The sequence below is a fragment of the Pieris rapae genome, chromosome 16, assembly GCF_905147795.1.
Source record: "Pieris rapae chromosome 16, ilPieRapa1.1, whole genome shotgun sequence".
NCBI classification, from domain to species: Eukaryota; Metazoa; Arthropoda; class Insecta; order Lepidoptera; family Pieridae; genus Pieris; species Pieris rapae.
The window spans coordinates 7681029-7699044 of record NC_059524.1 but is presented as its reverse complement, the minus strand read 5'-3'; the positions used below and the strand labels follow the sequence as shown (position 1 = coordinate 7699044).

The 18016-nt window shown below is 34.8% G+C and overlaps 1 protein-coding gene across 7 annotated transcripts; it reads left to right on the top strand.

Annotated features, from left to right (window-relative positions):
* The first annotated feature begins 7378 nt into the window (after nt 1–7378).
* Nucleotides 7379–17640, top strand: LOC110994392 (alpha-(1,3)-fucosyltransferase C). 7 transcript variants are annotated; one of them, XM_045631633.1, is made up of 5 exons: nt 8440–8635; nt 8708–8744; nt 11564–11679; nt 11730–12644; nt 15778–17640. In XM_045631633.1, the coding sequence occupies exons 3-5, from the start codon at nt 11594–11596 to the stop codon at nt 16040–16042; spliced, it is 1266 nt and encodes a 421-aa protein (XP_045487589.1). In that variant the 5' UTR covers nt 8440–8635; nt 8708–8744; nt 11564–11593; the 3' UTR covers nt 16043–17640. The 7 variants fall into 7 exon arrangements, with proteins under 7 accessions (XP_022116692.2, XP_045487587.1, XP_045487589.1 ...); XM_045631635.1 differs by having other exon boundaries at nt 8441–8635; nt 11838–12644; XM_045631634.1 differs by having other exon boundaries at nt 8441–8635; nt 11769–12644.
* The last annotated feature ends 376 nt before the right edge of the window (nt 17641–18016 follow it).

Genomic DNA, 18016 nt, shown 5'->3' with positions numbered 1-18016 from the left:
CATAAAAAACTAATTGCATGTTCTATAAAAAATCCGAAAAAGCTCTGGCAAAATATCAATAGTATAACTCATTTTAAAAAACCGAAATCATCTAATGTACGTCTTCTTCAAATCACACCACATCCTCCAGATTCCTTAAACCGTGTCAATAATTTTTTTGTCACAATTGGTAAAACACTAGCAGAAGACATAATGACTTCGACTGGGTTTCGTCCTAGTTCAGTTATGATTTCTAATTCTGGCTCACAGAACTCCTCTTTTGTATTGTTGGAAACTGATCCAGTGGAAGTGGACTGCATACTCATGGCTCTTGATTCGGGAAGTGCATCCGGATGGGACGATATACCTATAGGCTTCCTTAAAATGTCTAGGGACGTCGTAGTTCCTCTTATATGTCAACTGGCCAATTTATGTTTCGAATCGGGAATATTTCCGAAAGCATTGAAGCGTTCCATCATTACGCCCGTGCACAAGGGGGGGGACACGGGTGATGTCAACACTTACAGACCCATATCTGTCTTATCTGCTATTTCTAAAATTATAGAAAAACTATTAAATAAAAGACTTATCAGCTACTTGAACAAATATAATATACTTTCTGACTCGCAATATGGATTTAGACAAGGACGCTCGACACAGGACGCTATTACAGCAATGACAACTGAGATTGTAGGTAGGGTAGACGAAGGATATAAATGCTTGACAGTATTCCTGGATTTAAAGAAAGCTTTTGACACCGTTTCGATCCCCATCCTTGTGCAGAGACTTGAGGCGATGGGTATAAGAGGCACAGCTCTGTGTCTTTTTGACAGCTATCTTCGAGATCGGACGCAACAAGTTAAAATAGGAAACCTTTACAGTGAAGAAGAAAATGTTTTATTTGGTGTGCCGCAGGGGAGTGTGCTTGGCCCAACGCTGTTCCTGGTGTACATTAACGAACTATGTAACCTGCTGGGCAGCGGAGGGAAAATATTCTCCTATGCGGACGATACAGCTATTGTCTTCCATGGAGAAACTTGGGAATCCGTACGCCAGAATGCTGAACGAGGTCTTGCCGTTATATTTGACTGGCTAAAGGCTAATTTGCTGACCCTAAATATTCCAAAAACCAACTTCATTTGTTTTTCTCCAAGTCGGAGATCTAAACCGGGTGCTACTTTTGGGCTTGGGATACATGAGTGTGCGGACCACTATACACAGAAGTGCAACTGTCAAATTATTCAGAAAGTTACCTCTACAAGATACTTGGGCATCATTGTTGATGAATGTCTATCATGGCACTCACACATTTCTACTATTATATCACGAGTCAGGAAATTGATATGGATTTTCAAGACGCTACGCCATGTGATGTCTCCTGTGATACTGAGTAATGTTTACGTTGCATTAGCTCAATCAGTAATTACGTATTGCATACCAGTATGGGGTGGTGCCACAAAAACTAAACTTCTTGAGCTGGAAAGAGCGCAGCGGTCTCTAATAAAAGTGATGTATTTTAAACCATATCGATATCCCACAGTTAACTTGTACAGATCAAGTGGATTGTTATCGGTAAGGCAATTATATCTTTTAAATGTCACCTTATATCTGCATAAATGTGTTCCTTTTAATTCTGCTAGCCAGGATAGAAGACGGAGTGGTAATGTGGCCCGCTCCGTAATGGTCCATTCAAATTTTGCCAGCCGTCAGTACGTGAGTCAGTCTGCATATATTTACAACCAATTGAACTCTAAACTCCGACTTCATCATAGAGTTTTGTATGATTGTAAAAAGGTTGTAGCAGGGTGGCTGAGAACTCTAACATACGAGGAAACTGAGCACATTTTGGTGCGAATTCGCTAGTTTGAGACGGGCCGTATTATGAACTTGACAGCGTGCACACTCGCTCACACACAGCACACACATGCACACATACACACACACATTCACACATTCATAGATTAAGTTAATTTAGATTTAGATTTAGTTAAAGTTTGTTTAGTTAAGGGAAGTAGCGAGCCAACCCCAACACAAGTGTCTCTTGACTACTTACGGGGGTTGTCTCATACTCATTTAATTGATGTTAAAAATTTGAGAAACAATAAAAAAAATTTATTATTATTATTATTATTATTAATGTTAGTAAAAAGTAGAGAGTAAGTAGAGAAAAATTTAGAGAGAATGACCAATTATTATTACAATAGGTTGCAACGTTACCAATTATATTATATAAGAAAATGAAGCCAATTATATTATGAAGGGAAAGAAAAATATGTATTCCTTATATACTAAATTAGGCGAATAAGGAATAAAATCATGGACTTATCAATGTACTCTCGTACCTACGAAAGTCATGTCATAACTCATATACTTCTTACAAAGTTTTATTAATAGAACAGTAGGTCGACTCTGATGTCACGTGATAGGGAAATATTGTTAATAAACATAATATATTATGTTAATATTAGTTGTTTAATGAATTAAATTAGATCTGATTTTTTGAAGACTAAGAATTTATATATACTATAAAAAATGTGCGTGCAAAGCTCTCTAGAAATCTCCAAAGCGATAACGTCAGTATCACGACATGTCATTTGAGCGATATCTTTGAAGCTCCTTTGTCAAAACAAATGCATTGTACGGAAACGAATATAAATTCCTTTCACAATGCTGTACATCTTTACAAAAGATGAAAGGGCGCAAAGGAACGGTAAAATTCTATCGCGTTAGATTTAAATTTATTTCGATATTAACAGATTTCAATTTTTTGTCATATTTATTGTGTTGATTGTGGTAGCGATGTGTTCACAGCTTCAATAATCAACCGTCTCAGTCCGACATGGCTACCAATCGGGTTCCCTCATGAAGAAGGTCCCCGTCATCTTGTGATCATGGGTTTTTTGACAGATCAGAGAGTTAGCCCGCAGTTTAACTCGTTGACTCTTGCTGTACATTAGAAAAAAAGAAAAAATATTGTTTCGTTTTTCATGGATTCGAATTTGGTATTTTTTCACTGTTTATATTCAGCTTTGAAAGTTACCAGTAAATATATGTAAATAAATCGGCCAGTTATATTAAATTATAGCATTGCGGAAATTCTGACGCACGGCCGACACTCAAAGATTTTTATGGAGAATTTACGTGAAGGAAATTATACCCTGTTATTTTTGTTTGCGGTAATTGATTATAATGTTTCTGGTGATTGTATCATATTTCTAATATTATAAACAGTGTTAGCTTTAGGCTTGCAAACTTGCGGTCCTGCGTTCAGAACTGGGACGAGTACCGTTTTGTTTCTTTGTGTCAATGTAAGTCTGACGCATTTTAAGGCCTGCTTTTGCGACAATAAGCTTTCGTACAGACAGACAAAAATAACTATTCCGATAATACATATGCAATCGTAATAACTAGTATTAGATTCCACAGTTATCATATAATTTCTGGGAATGTTTTTAAATTATTTTCCAATCCAGTAGCTAGTAAGGATTACTGCCCATGCGTCATACTCGTGAACGGGTGCTACTTGTGGTGACTGGTCGTACTTGAATTCGTGTATGGGGTGATATTAGTTGTTTCTACAACGTATAAATTGCGTGTTGTTTTCACGAGTATGTAAGTGCATGCTCCTATTTCACCATGCCTCCTACAGATAGAGGACAAATCTTTATTATATATAAAATATTTTTTTATTCTTTATTGCTCAAAATGTCATATGTAACATGGTTGCAGCTCCTTATAAACGTTGTATAAAAGAAAAAAAAACTTAGCGATTAAAAAGAGTGGCGGAGAGTTTATTGCCAGTTCTTCTCTTCCGTTCTACGCCCTTGATTTGAGAACTGGCAATAAATGTAAAATTAGAAGCATTTAATGTTTATTTCTTTTTTTGACGTTCATAAGTGTACCTATGTTACCTACATGAATAAATGATTTTTGAAAAGTTTTGTGAACTTTTCATTATGAAACTGTTATGTTAATTAAGATTTTGCTTTTGATTAGATGTACTGCATTTATGTTTGTTGAGCAATTTTCACAGAACAGCTATCAACGTATTGTAAGTAAATATTGTGTTAAATCGTTTTGACTATGACTACACGTTATGATTTTGTGTGTTATATGTTATTTTCAGTTTTTTTGTTGATTATTATTCATGCCCTTGCTCTTATTTTACCCTCAGTAGGTGTTTCTTTTTTTATTGTTTCATTTGAGGGTTGGAAGAAATCGCTTGTAAACGATAAGGTTCTTAAGGTTAAAAGTCGCCTAATAATTTTCGTAATCTGTTTTTTAAATGTATTTATTTGTATAATCTGGGCCACGTATTGCGCCATGACCGCTACCACCTCCTTCAACTAATAATAATGGGTAAAATCCAGGGAAAACGGCGTGTTGGTCGAAGGAAGAAGTCATGGCTTCGCAACGTCAGGGAGTGGACAGGTATTGCAAATGCGTAAGAGTTGCTGCATCTGGCGCAGGACGAGACGCGTTTCAGGAAACTGACAGTAATGGAGAGGCACTTGAAGAAGAAGAAGATTTGTATATTGTGTAACTTAGTAACAAATAAGAATCTCTATCCCCACAGGCTTTATGAAATTGATTTTGTAGAAAAAGAGGGATTTTTCTGCGAAATTAAAGTATGGTCCCCCTCTTCACTGGAGTGAATAGCGTGCTAAATGACCGTCAGCCATTACCCATTATATTTGAAAACTTCTGCCCTTAACGTAGCCTTTGTTCATATTGTGATTTGCATATTATCGTGTTAGGTATGTAGATAAAACTTTATTATTATAGCACATTTTTAATTTTTTTCGTTATCAAATTCGGATAGATTTCATAGATACAAATTAGCGCATATGATATTGAAACTGATTTTATTTAATTTTAGTTCTCAGTTTATATGTTGTTGATACCAGTACTATACTTATTAATGGCTCGGTTTAAAATAGATATTGCAGAGTAGTAATAAGAAAATGTCTAATAGAACAAAGACTAGTCATAGAAATATAAAGATATTAAATAATTACATAATACACCTACAATTGTTTTAAATTTGTTACTATTTTGTATACGAAGTTTTTTGATAACCTTTCATGGTCTATTGGTCACGACGTTAGAGTTTAAGTATCACGCGCTTCTTTGAAATAAAAATAGATAAATGGACAAAATTTTTTTAACAAATAAAACTAGTTTCTTAGCCGTATTTTCCTGCTAAGCACTTAAGCTAACGCCGGTGTTTCCTTAAACACTAAAGTATGTCATTCTTAATGACTCATAAGTAAGTTAGGTTTTAACTTGGTTCCAAGTTGAAATTTATTATACTTCCATCACATCGATCTTGTTGCAGTAGTTATTCTGTCTTATTGTTAGCAAACCGATTATATAACGATGAAGCGAATTCAAGACGATAGATTGGGTGAAGAAAAAATAACTCGTTATTATTTTTGTAAACATTGTAATACTCCTCTAAGATGCCTCGGAGGTGACGATTTAGTATAAAGTTCTCGACTCTGCTCCTCCTCCTCTCTGGTATGAGAAGGACTATGTCTCTGCATGCAGGCATTTGTGCACTGTAATATCAAATCCTATACCTGGTAGACAGTTCCAGTAATCCCAGACCTGTAGATAAGTATCGCAAAGCAGCGAGGAAATGCCATTATGAAAGGTACACTGCCATCTATTTATCAAATTTTAATTATTATTATTATTAATATGTAAGTAATACTGTAAGTAGTCTATATTATAATATAATAAAAGCAACGAAAATACATCAAATATAATTTTAGGTATACTAATTGTAGGGAAAATTATTATCCTGTTGTACGTTAAATATTTCATGACGCAATCATTTGTGGTAAGGGTTATCTAAGAGGAAAATCTTGTTTCGAGAATAGACTGTGGATACTTTAAGTTGAAAAATTCATAACCAAATTGCGAACTAATTATACCTATCTATAACAAGTATAAAAGCGAACTTATACCAGTATTTGTATTGTGTCAGCGCCGATTTTAAACTTTAAATTTTTGTTTAAAACTAATTGTAGTTGTTACACTAATTGTATTATAATTGCAGTATATTTATAGTGTATTATTGCGGATTTTATGTCAAAATATTACAGGTCAAGGAAGACATTTCCATCACTATGAATGCACTCTTGAAGGCGGACTAGCGAATTTGCAAATACTGCAGGACGTCAACTGATATGGCTCTCACTTCTGTCGTTATAAGTCTTCAACTGCTTAAATTCATCTGAGGTGTAGTATAAACTCTTGCTTTGAGATACCCCATAAATAAAGTCAGCTGGGGTTAATTGGAGAGATCTGGGTGGCCACAATATATCTCCAAAGTGGCTTATGATTTTACCCGGAAACAACACTTTTAGCCCTTAGGCCCTAGTCGAGTGGGCTGTGGCCGCACCATGCTAAAACCATATACCTGACTTGACAATATCTCCTTCTAGAAGTTGCGGTACAAAAAAATATGAATCATTTCAATATACCGTCGTCGTTGTTACCGTTGCGCCTCGGTCAATCTCTAAGAAAATTGACCCCATGACTTTTTCGCCGATATTGCACACCATACAGTAACTTTGGAGCTGTATAATGCTTTCTTGACGTAACCTTCGAGGTGAAAGTGACTCAATACTAAATAAACATCCTTCTTTCCATTTTCCTCAATTTCGATCAATCTTCAATTTTGGATTCAATCTTTAGCCAAATGGGCCAAAAGGCAAAATTTATTTCAGACTTGAATGGTCAAAGCTCAAACTTTATTCGATCGATCAGATCTATTTCGCGAGTTTTTTGAATGATTCAGTAAATATTCTGTCGCTCTGAACTTTTCTACCCAGGACTAGCTGAATGCAACCGAACTCGCGGGTTACCGACAAATTTGTGTTTAGGTTTAAAATCGGCGCTAAATCAACCATATTAACTTTTTTGTGTGCACCAATAGTGTTCAACGTTTACAGTAGTAATTTAAAATTCTTATATATCGTATACAAAACATTAATTTCCAACACACATAAATACACTATTTACAATATTATTAACCTACATAGTAATTGTAATATTAAATGGTTTTGTCACGGTACTATCAATGCTGACAGCATTTCCTCAATGTATTGCGATTTTTTTTAATAGAACAGAGGGCAAACGGGCAGGAGGCTAACCTGATGTTAAGTGATACCGCCGCCCGTGGACACTCTCAATGTTTCTCTTGTGGCTCGCGAGTGCGTTGCCGGCCTTTTAAGAATTGGTACGCTCTTATCGTATCGTGCAGCGAGGATAGCACCAGCTCTGGTACAATAGTTATTGAGTCTAGAAGTTTAATCAAAATTGGGTCCAGACGTTATGGACTGCGCGATTGGATTCTATGAGGCGGGACTTTATCAAATCATCGTCATACCATATGTATGTTTACCAAATGAGTCTGTTTTGTATCAACTCGCGGTTTCAGTTCAGTTTTTACTGATTACTGACTTGTGTGGACGTGAGGTGAATATATTTTTTCCTATTTTTAAAACTACTAATCGCGAGTGTTTTACGGGTTTTTATTTGCAATATTTTTATGAAATTTTGATCGTTATGTAAATTATAGTGGCGCTACAACCCATTTAGGTCCTGGCCTCAGATTTCCGAATCTGTTCCATGATTTTTTTTTCAATCTAATAGGCAAGTAATCAGCCTCCAGTGCCTGACACACGTCGTCGAATTTTTGATCTAAGACATGTCAGTTTCCTCGCGATGATTTCCTTCACCGTTCAAGCAAATGTTAAATGCGCGACAAAGAAAGTCCATTGGTGCACAGCCCGGGATCGAACCTGCGACCTCAGGTATGAGAGTCGCACGCTGAAGCCACTAGGCCAACACTGCTCATGTATGTTTATGCTGTATATAAGTTTAACTATAATTAATACGACGGTGATACGATCTTCTTTGTTCTAGTAATTGTATGGTAACATCCCTTATGTAATTTATACGACCAGCTGCGATATATAGTACGTTCGCTCCATTAAGACGATGGTCTAACCCATGAGTTCCTCAGTTACTTCCAAGTTCCAATACGGTTTCTTTTAATAGAATCTCGCTGTTTTTTTTTTTTATTTATTTATTTCACTACATTTTTCTATCTTAACAGTAACTACTAATACGATAGAATTCCAAAATAACTCCCACACCAACTATTCTAGATAAAAACATTAAAAAATTAAACTTATATTCCTCAATCTATCTATCCATAAGTAACAATATAGCAAGCAACTCTTGTGAACTTAGCCAGTGTACAAACAAATAGGTCCACCTCAATAAAAACTCTGTTGACTATCCGTATTGCCCGCGTGAGTGGCACTTTGCTAAGCAGAAAAAAAAACTGTTGTCCTGAAGGGCCTTAGCTCAGATCGGGATCGACTAGCGCAGGGCGTCTCCTTTGAGACTCGGATCTCTGCTAGGCCCATACCGGTCAATTGTCAGAAGGGCAGAACGGAGGTTCACTGGAATTCCTTTCCCGGTGAAAGGCGGATTTTTATCCTTTTCTGAAATTCTCTAATCGGTTTCCGATAACAACAGAACCCGATTTTTGTTTTGAGATTCCGACATCGCTACGATATGGAGAGAACTACATCAAGCATACAATGATCGGTATCGATATATTGGAAGTTACAGAGTAAGGACGCTGGGATCAGATTTCTGAATCGCAATTGTTGATATTATTCCTTTATGCGATTTTTTTTTACAGGCGTCAAGCGTGTTTCCTGGTGACAACATTCGTACGGGCAAGTGTTGATTGTACATATATAAAAATATGTATATTTCTCCACGGCCGGCGTTGCAGCGGAGTGAAACAATTAATGTTTAACCACTAAGATTCCTAATCTTCATATATACATATAAATCTCCTGTCACGATGTTTGTCCGCGATAAACTCCTAAACTACTTAACCGATTTTAAATTAATTTTCACACCGTGAGCAGTCTGGTCCAACTTAAGAGATATATAGATAGTATAGTCGCAATTTTATTTTATTGCAAATTATTTGTTTATTATTTAATTCTAACAGATGGCGCTGTGTTAAAAGTACCAACGTTTCAAAGCACTCCTACCATTTGATACCCCTTGAATAGTTTACTACTATGTAATATTACAAAAAACTTAGCCACAGCAACGCTTGGCCGAGTCTGCTAGTAATTCATAAATATACACTATTGACAAAAACTGTGAGTTAACAGTGGGTGACAACGATGCGGAATCGAGCGCGAACGATCGTGTTCTGACGCTGTTTAATTTTCTTTCTTTACTTCTGGGAATATTTTAATTTTTTTTTGAATATTATATATAATTTAATTTTTAAAATATTCAATCAAATACTACATAAATATAGGCTTTTAAGTAAAATACACTATCAACATAGGGCCCGAGTAGTAGCAAAATTCTAATTAAAATAATAATTTGCTATCAGAGGCACTGATAATGACGAGGAAAATATATGTCAGAATCATTTCAATTATTACAAAACATTTCTTATATCAATAGAATAGAACAGTATTTTCGGCCGGCAACGCACTTGCGAGCCCTATGGCAATGTAAATGTGCGATATCACTTAAAATCAGGTCCTGTGTGTCTGCCTTTTTGTCACAAAAGTTTACTGTATATTTTTTTTTGGCATAGGTGTTATGCGAGCTTAAGAGACGCCAAAAAGCCCACCCATATTGTGTTACCGGCCTTTGATGACGTATGATTTATATACATGTGTGTTTATATAGTTTTTAAAAAAGTAATAAAAATGTCCTTATGGCAGGAGGCAGCTGTAACAGGTCGCTAGTCCTCAACATGTTTTCAATTATTAGCGTCATGTCTTTTTATTTCCAAACTGACAAGTTGAACAAACGGGCATTAAATTATACAATAAATCAAAAAAAAGATAAAATTTATTGTTTATTCTTATTAAATGTTTTGCGCAGTCAATAAAGGGCCTATCCATTGAAAGAAATGTGATTATTTGAAATGTTGTTCATATTTCATCTTCAAAAAAATCGTATGCGCAGACGAAATTTTAACGTAACGACCTTCTGACGATCACTGGTCAAGACGGGAATAGATACAAAAATGAGACTGGAGCGCGCTCTCGTATGGGCTATACTCTCAATTCCGAGACAAGACTGCGGTAAAACTCCGGGACTGACGGTCCAATGTTTCGGCCAATATCCAATTGCTTTAGCACTTCTTAGCGGTTTTTTTTGGTTCATTCTGTTGTCTCAATCCGTACCGTGGGCTTCCCCTTAATAACTTAAAGGCGAAAGTTTAAAAAATCCAAAGGTAATTTGGCCTATAAATTCAATGGCGTGACCTTGTTTTTTGAACCGCATTCGGCATTGCGCAGTCGCGAACCGCCCGTCATGGCAGCTGGCGTGCTGCAAATAAAAACATAATTTTGTTTTACACTCCTACATAATGTATACAAAATGTATATAGAAATTGTTATAAATTTAATCACTGTTTTTATAAACGTAACAAAAGATTATTGTGTTGTATATTTTAGTCATCTTGTTTGTGATTAAGTGACGGCGCATGTGCGAGTTAATGCTGTGAAATTAAGATGTGGTATGTCATGTGTTTATTTTATGTGCAATTATATTTGGTCGGGTTATATCGAAAGTAAGGGGTGATGACCTGTTTAATTATACAATATTTAAAAAAAATCGTGACTACGTTTAAGGGAAATGTTGTTCGATGAATCATGTTGACTCGTTTATAAATAAACTAGTCTAAAATATTACTTACTGGTTTGCTTTACCACAAATTATTCAAAAAATATATCATTTTGTTAAAATGTAGTGGCATATACAAACTCTTCATGACTTTAGTTTATATAATTGTTGTGATATAATGATCGTATTGAAATTTTGTACATTCGTAGAGCTAACAAAAAATCTTAGTTTAATGAACATGAAATTTGATTCGAAACTTGATAACATCCGGTGCAAACATCTTGTTTAAAGTTTTTGTGTCATTGTTTACAAACATTATACAGGCGTGTAATGAATTATTTTTATGTAGAAATAATACTACGCTGCGATTTAGGTATTTAAATAAACTATGTAACGGTAAAGTGCTGGTTTTGATCCCAGCAAAATTATAATTTATACAAATAAAATATCAAAAATTTAAACTTTGTTCTATCTGTGTCTATATCATGCCCCAATTGGGAATAAGGCCTTGGTTCTGGCTTGTCCCGAGGAAACAGTTTTCGAATTACTTGGATTCAAATATATGATTGATACAGATGCGGTTTTTTTTAACTTGGCTGCAAGTATACCTAAATATATTAAATAAACCAATTAAATAAATTAAATAAAAAAGAGGGCAGCTGGCCTTATCCATTTCAAGCAAACTCTTCCAGACAATTCCTTTACTAACATTAAATAACAATATTTTGTATTTTATTAGTATCAATAACGTTAGTATAAGATATTCATAAGGAACTAAGAAAAAACTAGTTACTAGAATAATTAACTGCATGCAACATAATTAGAAAGTCGTTTATATCGCAAGCAATATTAGTAATTAGATATAAAACAACAATTTCTTTTTCAGGCTAACAAATAGATACATCCAAACAAAAGTATGAATGGCGGGAGACAAAATTATGTAAGGATGTGGCGAATAAAATGCCTATGTGTACTCCTCTTCGGCATCGCATTGTTGCAAATGTAAGACAAATGTTGACACCGCGCTCATTTTTCATCATCACCTGCTTAAGTTTCACAATTTCAGTGACTTGGATCCAATTCGTGGACAGACCAATATATTCATACCAGAACGAAAGTTTAATTCAAGAGGCCCTTGAAAATGTCGCTCGCGATTACAGATTCGCGGAAGTATACAGAAAGCCGGATAGACTGCCGAATGAAACTAAATTCATCCTTCTCTGGACGACGGAAGAGCTGGCACCTTTCTACACACTCGGTCAAGGCCAGAGGAAATTCATTGAGAAAAATTGTACATATATAAACTGTTATGTCACTTCAGATAGATACTTATTCGACGGAGACACAACTAAATTCGACGCTGTTGCTTTCAACGGAAGATCTATAGTCACCATGTCGAAATCACAACTACCATACCGACGCAGTGATCACCAGAAGTTCATATACTTCAATATGGAATCAGCAAACAATTACCCTATCTGCTCCCCATATTTCGATGATTTCTTCAACTGGACTTCAACGTATCGACTGGATTCGGACATTCCCTTCCCGTATTTGCAAGTAAGAGATAGAGAAGGTGAGATAATTGGGCCTAAAGCGGGAATGGTTTGGGATGAAACAGAGGCAATTATTGATGAAGAACTGTTCCATCGTATCCAGAATAAGACAAAGGCAGTGGCTTGGTTTGTTTCTAATTGTAAAAGTAGAAGTCACAGACTGCAAGTAGCTAAAGACTTGCAAAGAGCTCTCTCTGTTTATGGTTATAGCGTGGATATTTATGGTAAATGTGGGCCGTACACATGTCCTCGAGACCAAGAAGATAGCTGCAATTCTATTTTGGAGAGGGATTATTTCTTTTACCTATCATTTGAGAATTCGTTTTCCGAAGATTATGTCACTGAGAAACTGTTAACTGCATTGCAGCATGATGTGGTACCAATTGTTTTTGGAGGTGCTGATTATTCCAGGTGAGTGACAACTTACATATAAAAAAACACGTGTATTTATTATAATTTTATATGTAGATTTTTCTGCTTTTAAACCAGTGGAGGTCTAATGGATTCAGCGTGCGACTCTTATATCTAGACATAGGTTCGAACCCCGGTTGTGCCTCAACTTGGCTTAGACCCAAACAAAAAATCGACGGCGTGGGTCAGATGGGGGTCGGTGGGCGTGGACAGAAGGCACCCATTAGATTGACAAATGATCATGATATAGATACAGAAATCTGAGGCCCAGACCTAAAAAGGTTGTAAGGCAGTTGTTGTAGATATGTCCAAATAAATGCACCACATTGAAGCTGGCATAACAACAAACTTTAATCTTTAAATATGAGCATATTACTAACATAGAATTAGGGTTAGTGGGGTTGCGAACAAAAACTAACTTGGCTTATTGGTGTAAATCTTAGTGACACTTCAATACAAGTGTAGTCGACGTTTTTAGACGTTATCGGAAACAAAAATGTTGTTTTACAATGTATACGTGTGTAAAAAACTAAAGGGCTCATTTGAGTTCAAGTGTGCAATGATTACTAACATTTAACGCTTCTAATTATTAACTGATATATATGTTATTGAACTTAGTAAGATTACGTAACTCGAAGTAAACGTCGAACGAGTTGTATGTATGTACGTATGTATGTGGGGGACACCGTTTTCCGCAATTAGACTCTTAATTGGTCCGTTGTGCGTGAAGTCCTGGCTTACTAAGCCAGCCCAACTCCTTCCAAAAGCACAGAAGCTTCCTGGGCACTTCGCAGGCTTCTCGGAGCGACCTCATTGTTCCACGTCGAAAGAGTTATCTTGCATTGCCCAAAACATGTATGAACTTCGAATGTTTACCTACGAGGGGGCACAGCTGTATAATAAACTACCCACAAATATATAAAATATAACTTTAATTCATTTCATTCAAATCGAATCAAAATTACTTTTGAAATCATTTCTTATAATTACTTTTAATTCATATTTCTTTGGTTACTTTTAGGTTTATTGCATGAACGGCTAACGTTTTTTGTGATTATTTATTATATATCCATACATACTATTTCTACAATGTAATGTTCATCTAAAGTATTATTCTCATGTTATTGAAATTTTTGTCTTTTTTGAGAAATAAATTCATTAAACTGTTTTTGCGTATACATAACTAAAAATAAGACTGACTGAATGCAAAATATAATAAATGTTTTACCGGCATTTGGATTACTTTTTCATTTTATACAACAACGTGGGTTGTCACCATTAGAATCTCCACCCGTTGTAAATAAGTAAAAGAATTCCGCATTGTACAATTAATTATAATAAAGTATTTTTATAGAAAATAACCTTATGAGTAACCTGTGATATAAAAAAAATCTGTTGCGTTACATCCGTTTTTGGGCTTTAGATGTCTGTATCTGTTTCAATTTGTCAAACCAATAGTCTAAAAAATCCCGGTTTCCTCACAAAGTTTTCATTCACCTTTCGAGAAGCTATTTAAATATAAATAAAAGATAGATAAAAGATAGTCCATCGGTGGGCAGCTGGGGATCGAACTACGAACTCACGGATAAGAGTCGCATGCTGAAGCCACTAGGCCAGCTCTGCTCAACCTGTGACATAACTGCTACTGTTAAGTAGATTTCATATTTAAAATCGCCTTTCTACCAACTTAAAACAGTTTCTTATCGGCAAAGTCGGCAGTAAAGATTAATTGTGAAAGTCAACGTCTCGTGTGCTATAAAAAGCGAAACAATTACTGTGAGTTGATTGTATTGTTATTATTACCGACAGAAATAGATTGATAGAATTCTTATAAGGCGATGTACTCGCCAGACTTGTGGCAGTGTTTAATCGCTATTCTATAAAAATCCTTTTAATCATTTATACAGATAATATGAAAACATTGAAAATCATATCATATGCTTTTGAAATTTGGGATCTTTAGACATTTATAATACAGGAATTATTATTAATATTGGTTAGGGTATTTGATTATTGCAATATATATTTGTATGGGTCGCTTTTTCTTTTGAATAGTTCAATAAATATGTGTATAATATAATATGTAATAAATAAGTGTCGCATCCTATACATTTGCATGGGTTAGGCGCTATTCAAATATTGGTAACCTCGCTTAGGCATGAGCCCTAGGAAAGTTTTTAAAGCGATATCTCTGGCATATCTGGCGGCTTTCCAAACATTTCGAATTATTATCATAATATTTGTTAATGTGATTTTGGACATGAACATGGAACATTTTGCTACCCGAGATTGTTTAGTTTTTCTGTTTTATTTTTTTGTTTTGTTTATTCTTCTCTATATAAACCTCAGTTCAAGTCATAAGGTTTTAATTAACAAATAAAAATAGGGATGATCGTAGAGGGGTAAAAATTTAGGGGTATGTATTTTTGTCTGTTGTATCATAAAAAATATTTAGGCGTGGCCTTAACTTAGGGGGATGAAAAATTTATTTTATCCAATTCGCAGACTGAATAAAAGAAGTAAATTTACAATTAATATAATTTTTGACGTTCATAAGTGTACTTGTTTACCTAGATGGATAAAGATATTTTGATTTGATTTAATTTGATATAAAAAAAGTAGCTTATATTATCAATTATTTTTGTAAATACATTGAGATGTGTATTAGCCATGATTATTTAGTCATTTGATAAAAATATGATTATGTAAAATATAATCATGATTATGAACTCGTATAAGTATATGGAATCTTATGAACGTCAAAAACGATTATTAACTGGTAGCTGTCATTTTAAGAACGTAAAACTGAGATGAAATGACAGCCAGTGGCGCTCTAGCCATTGGTCTTGGCCTCTTTTTTTATAGAACAGGGGGCAAATGGGCAGGAGACTCACCTGATGTTAAGTGATACCACCGCCCATGGACCCCCGCCCCTCTCGATGCCAGAGGGCTCGCGAGTGCGTTGCCGGCCTTTTAAGAATTATTAAGTATATTATAAGAATAATTAGTTCTTTAATTTAATTAAATTAAATTAAAGAACTAATTATATTTTTTTTTGTTTTTGATAAAATTTTCACGACAATAACTATTATTGTAATTTGTGATATTATTATATTTTTGTCTTCGTTTGCAGGTTCCTGCCACCCGGCTCGTATCTAGATGCGCGAAAATCTACACCTGAGGATTTAGCATCAACTATAGTCACACTTATCGAATACCCGAAAACGTATAGTCATTACCTGAGCTGGAAACGAAAGTTTACTTATAGGAACCCAATATATGACGATAATGTATGTGCTGTTTGCGCTGCTCTAAACGAAAGGATGGAAAAACATACAACATACAAGCATTTTAGGGCGTGGTGGGTTCCCAATTATGAAGAAAGATGTGCCGAATGACGGGACTTAGTACATTTTTAAGTTTATTTGTTACTTGATAATTTAATTGTTAACGTTTATAACGTTATAAAAGGGTTGCGGACAAACAATATAGTTGTGGCTGATTCTCGATGAATATCAAATAATTTTCAAAAGCAGTTTAATTGTAATAAAAAGAAAATTTGCGTCGCGTTTATTGTGAAAAGTGACATTAGAACCCCGCCAAAATGTTTACAGAACATGATTGACATAAAGTTCTGTCACTGGATAGAGCAGCGCAAAATACCTTTAAAGTGTTGCCAGAATCATGTTTGAGGACTGTGAAATGAAACCAAAGACCAATATTAATGTGTTTATATGTACGCACAAAATGTAAATAGTAAAATTTTTATTGTAAGTAATGTAACAGTTATTCTGCTTATTGAGTAAAGGTAAACTTGTTAAGTATGTTTTGTCACTTTTATTCATTTACAAAGTAGCATAAGAGTGATAAAGACAAATTCAAATTATTCAATTTTTTTTAATAAGTGTATTGTATCTATCGTTAGTCGTTTATGAAGTTCACGCAACTATTGAGAATTTTTTATACATCTTTATCGTCATATATATCCTAGAACAATAAACCCATAAAACAAATTTTCATAGGGGCTGAACCAAAATGCGTGTATAACGCGAACACATAGCTGTTTATATAACTAAATGTCATGTAAATATAACTTGGATTTTTTAAGTTAAAGTATATAAGGGTTACCACAAATGTTATCTAATAAATATATATTTTTCTTACTTTACAATAATTTACGACTTAAGGCTATATTTTGCTCATTCAGGCATTCTATTCTTCTTCATTTAGTTTTATTAGCGTGGCGATCTCCTAAATCTAATTAAAAAAAAATTTGTTGATGGAATAATTCATTTTAATTTATATACTTTCAATTACTTTGGGTATAATGTTTACTGTATTAAATAGTCAGCCCTAAAGGTTAAAAATTCAACTATACACATATGTCGCAGCCAACTATCATAATTGGCCGTTCAATCAACAGCCTAGCTTCTTTACCAAACAACGCTGTTTAACTAGCGGCCTGAATGACATGCAACAATTAATAGACTCGCTGGCTAATGCTTAACTTAAGCCATTCATACGATCATGTGACAGAATGAAAAACGCTGAAATATCTCACATAAGAAATTCTTTATTACATTCGTGCGCCTTACACACTACACTTAGTGTCACTATACTCTTCCATACTAGTTTTTATTAAAATTTGGAAACATTAAATTTGTTGTTTAATTACTATATTGACAATGGAGTGGGTGGCAGAATGTGGAATTAAACTGAAAAGAACAAGACAGGCAAGCTGAATATCAATTAGGCCGCTAGTTGAACGGCGCTTTTTAGTAGAAACTAGGCGGTTAATTGATCCACTAATTAAACCAGTGAACTGCGACACATATTACAAATAATATCTTATAAGCTTTTAAAACTATAATTTTTGATACTATCGAAACTCAAATGTTACCTGATATAATTTTACAGTCGTTCTATGTATATTCCATAATCGTTGTAATTGTCTAAGTAATTTTGTACTTAAAATAAACTTGATGTGTTACTGCAATATGTTTTATTATATCATTATAGTGTTGGCGTTACAATCCTTGGCCTCAAATATCCGATTCTCAAGCGTGATCATCCTTCTGTGACTGACACAGAGAATGAAAAAATATTGCACTACAAGTACTGAGATCTGGTGTGTGTCTTAAATTTACGTCACATCGCAGATGGAGAATCGCCTTTTAACTAATTGGGTCTAATTGAATGTTAGCGTTACCAAGGACATGTATTTTTACTGTCGAGGCTAAATTATGAATGTTCAGTAGTAGAGTTAAAGGAAAGCGGAAAATTGGATGTATCAAACGGATAAGACAACATTAAAACTACAACAAAAGCTACTTCGGCCGGCGTCGTTAACGAAAAAACTTTTGTCGAAGCAA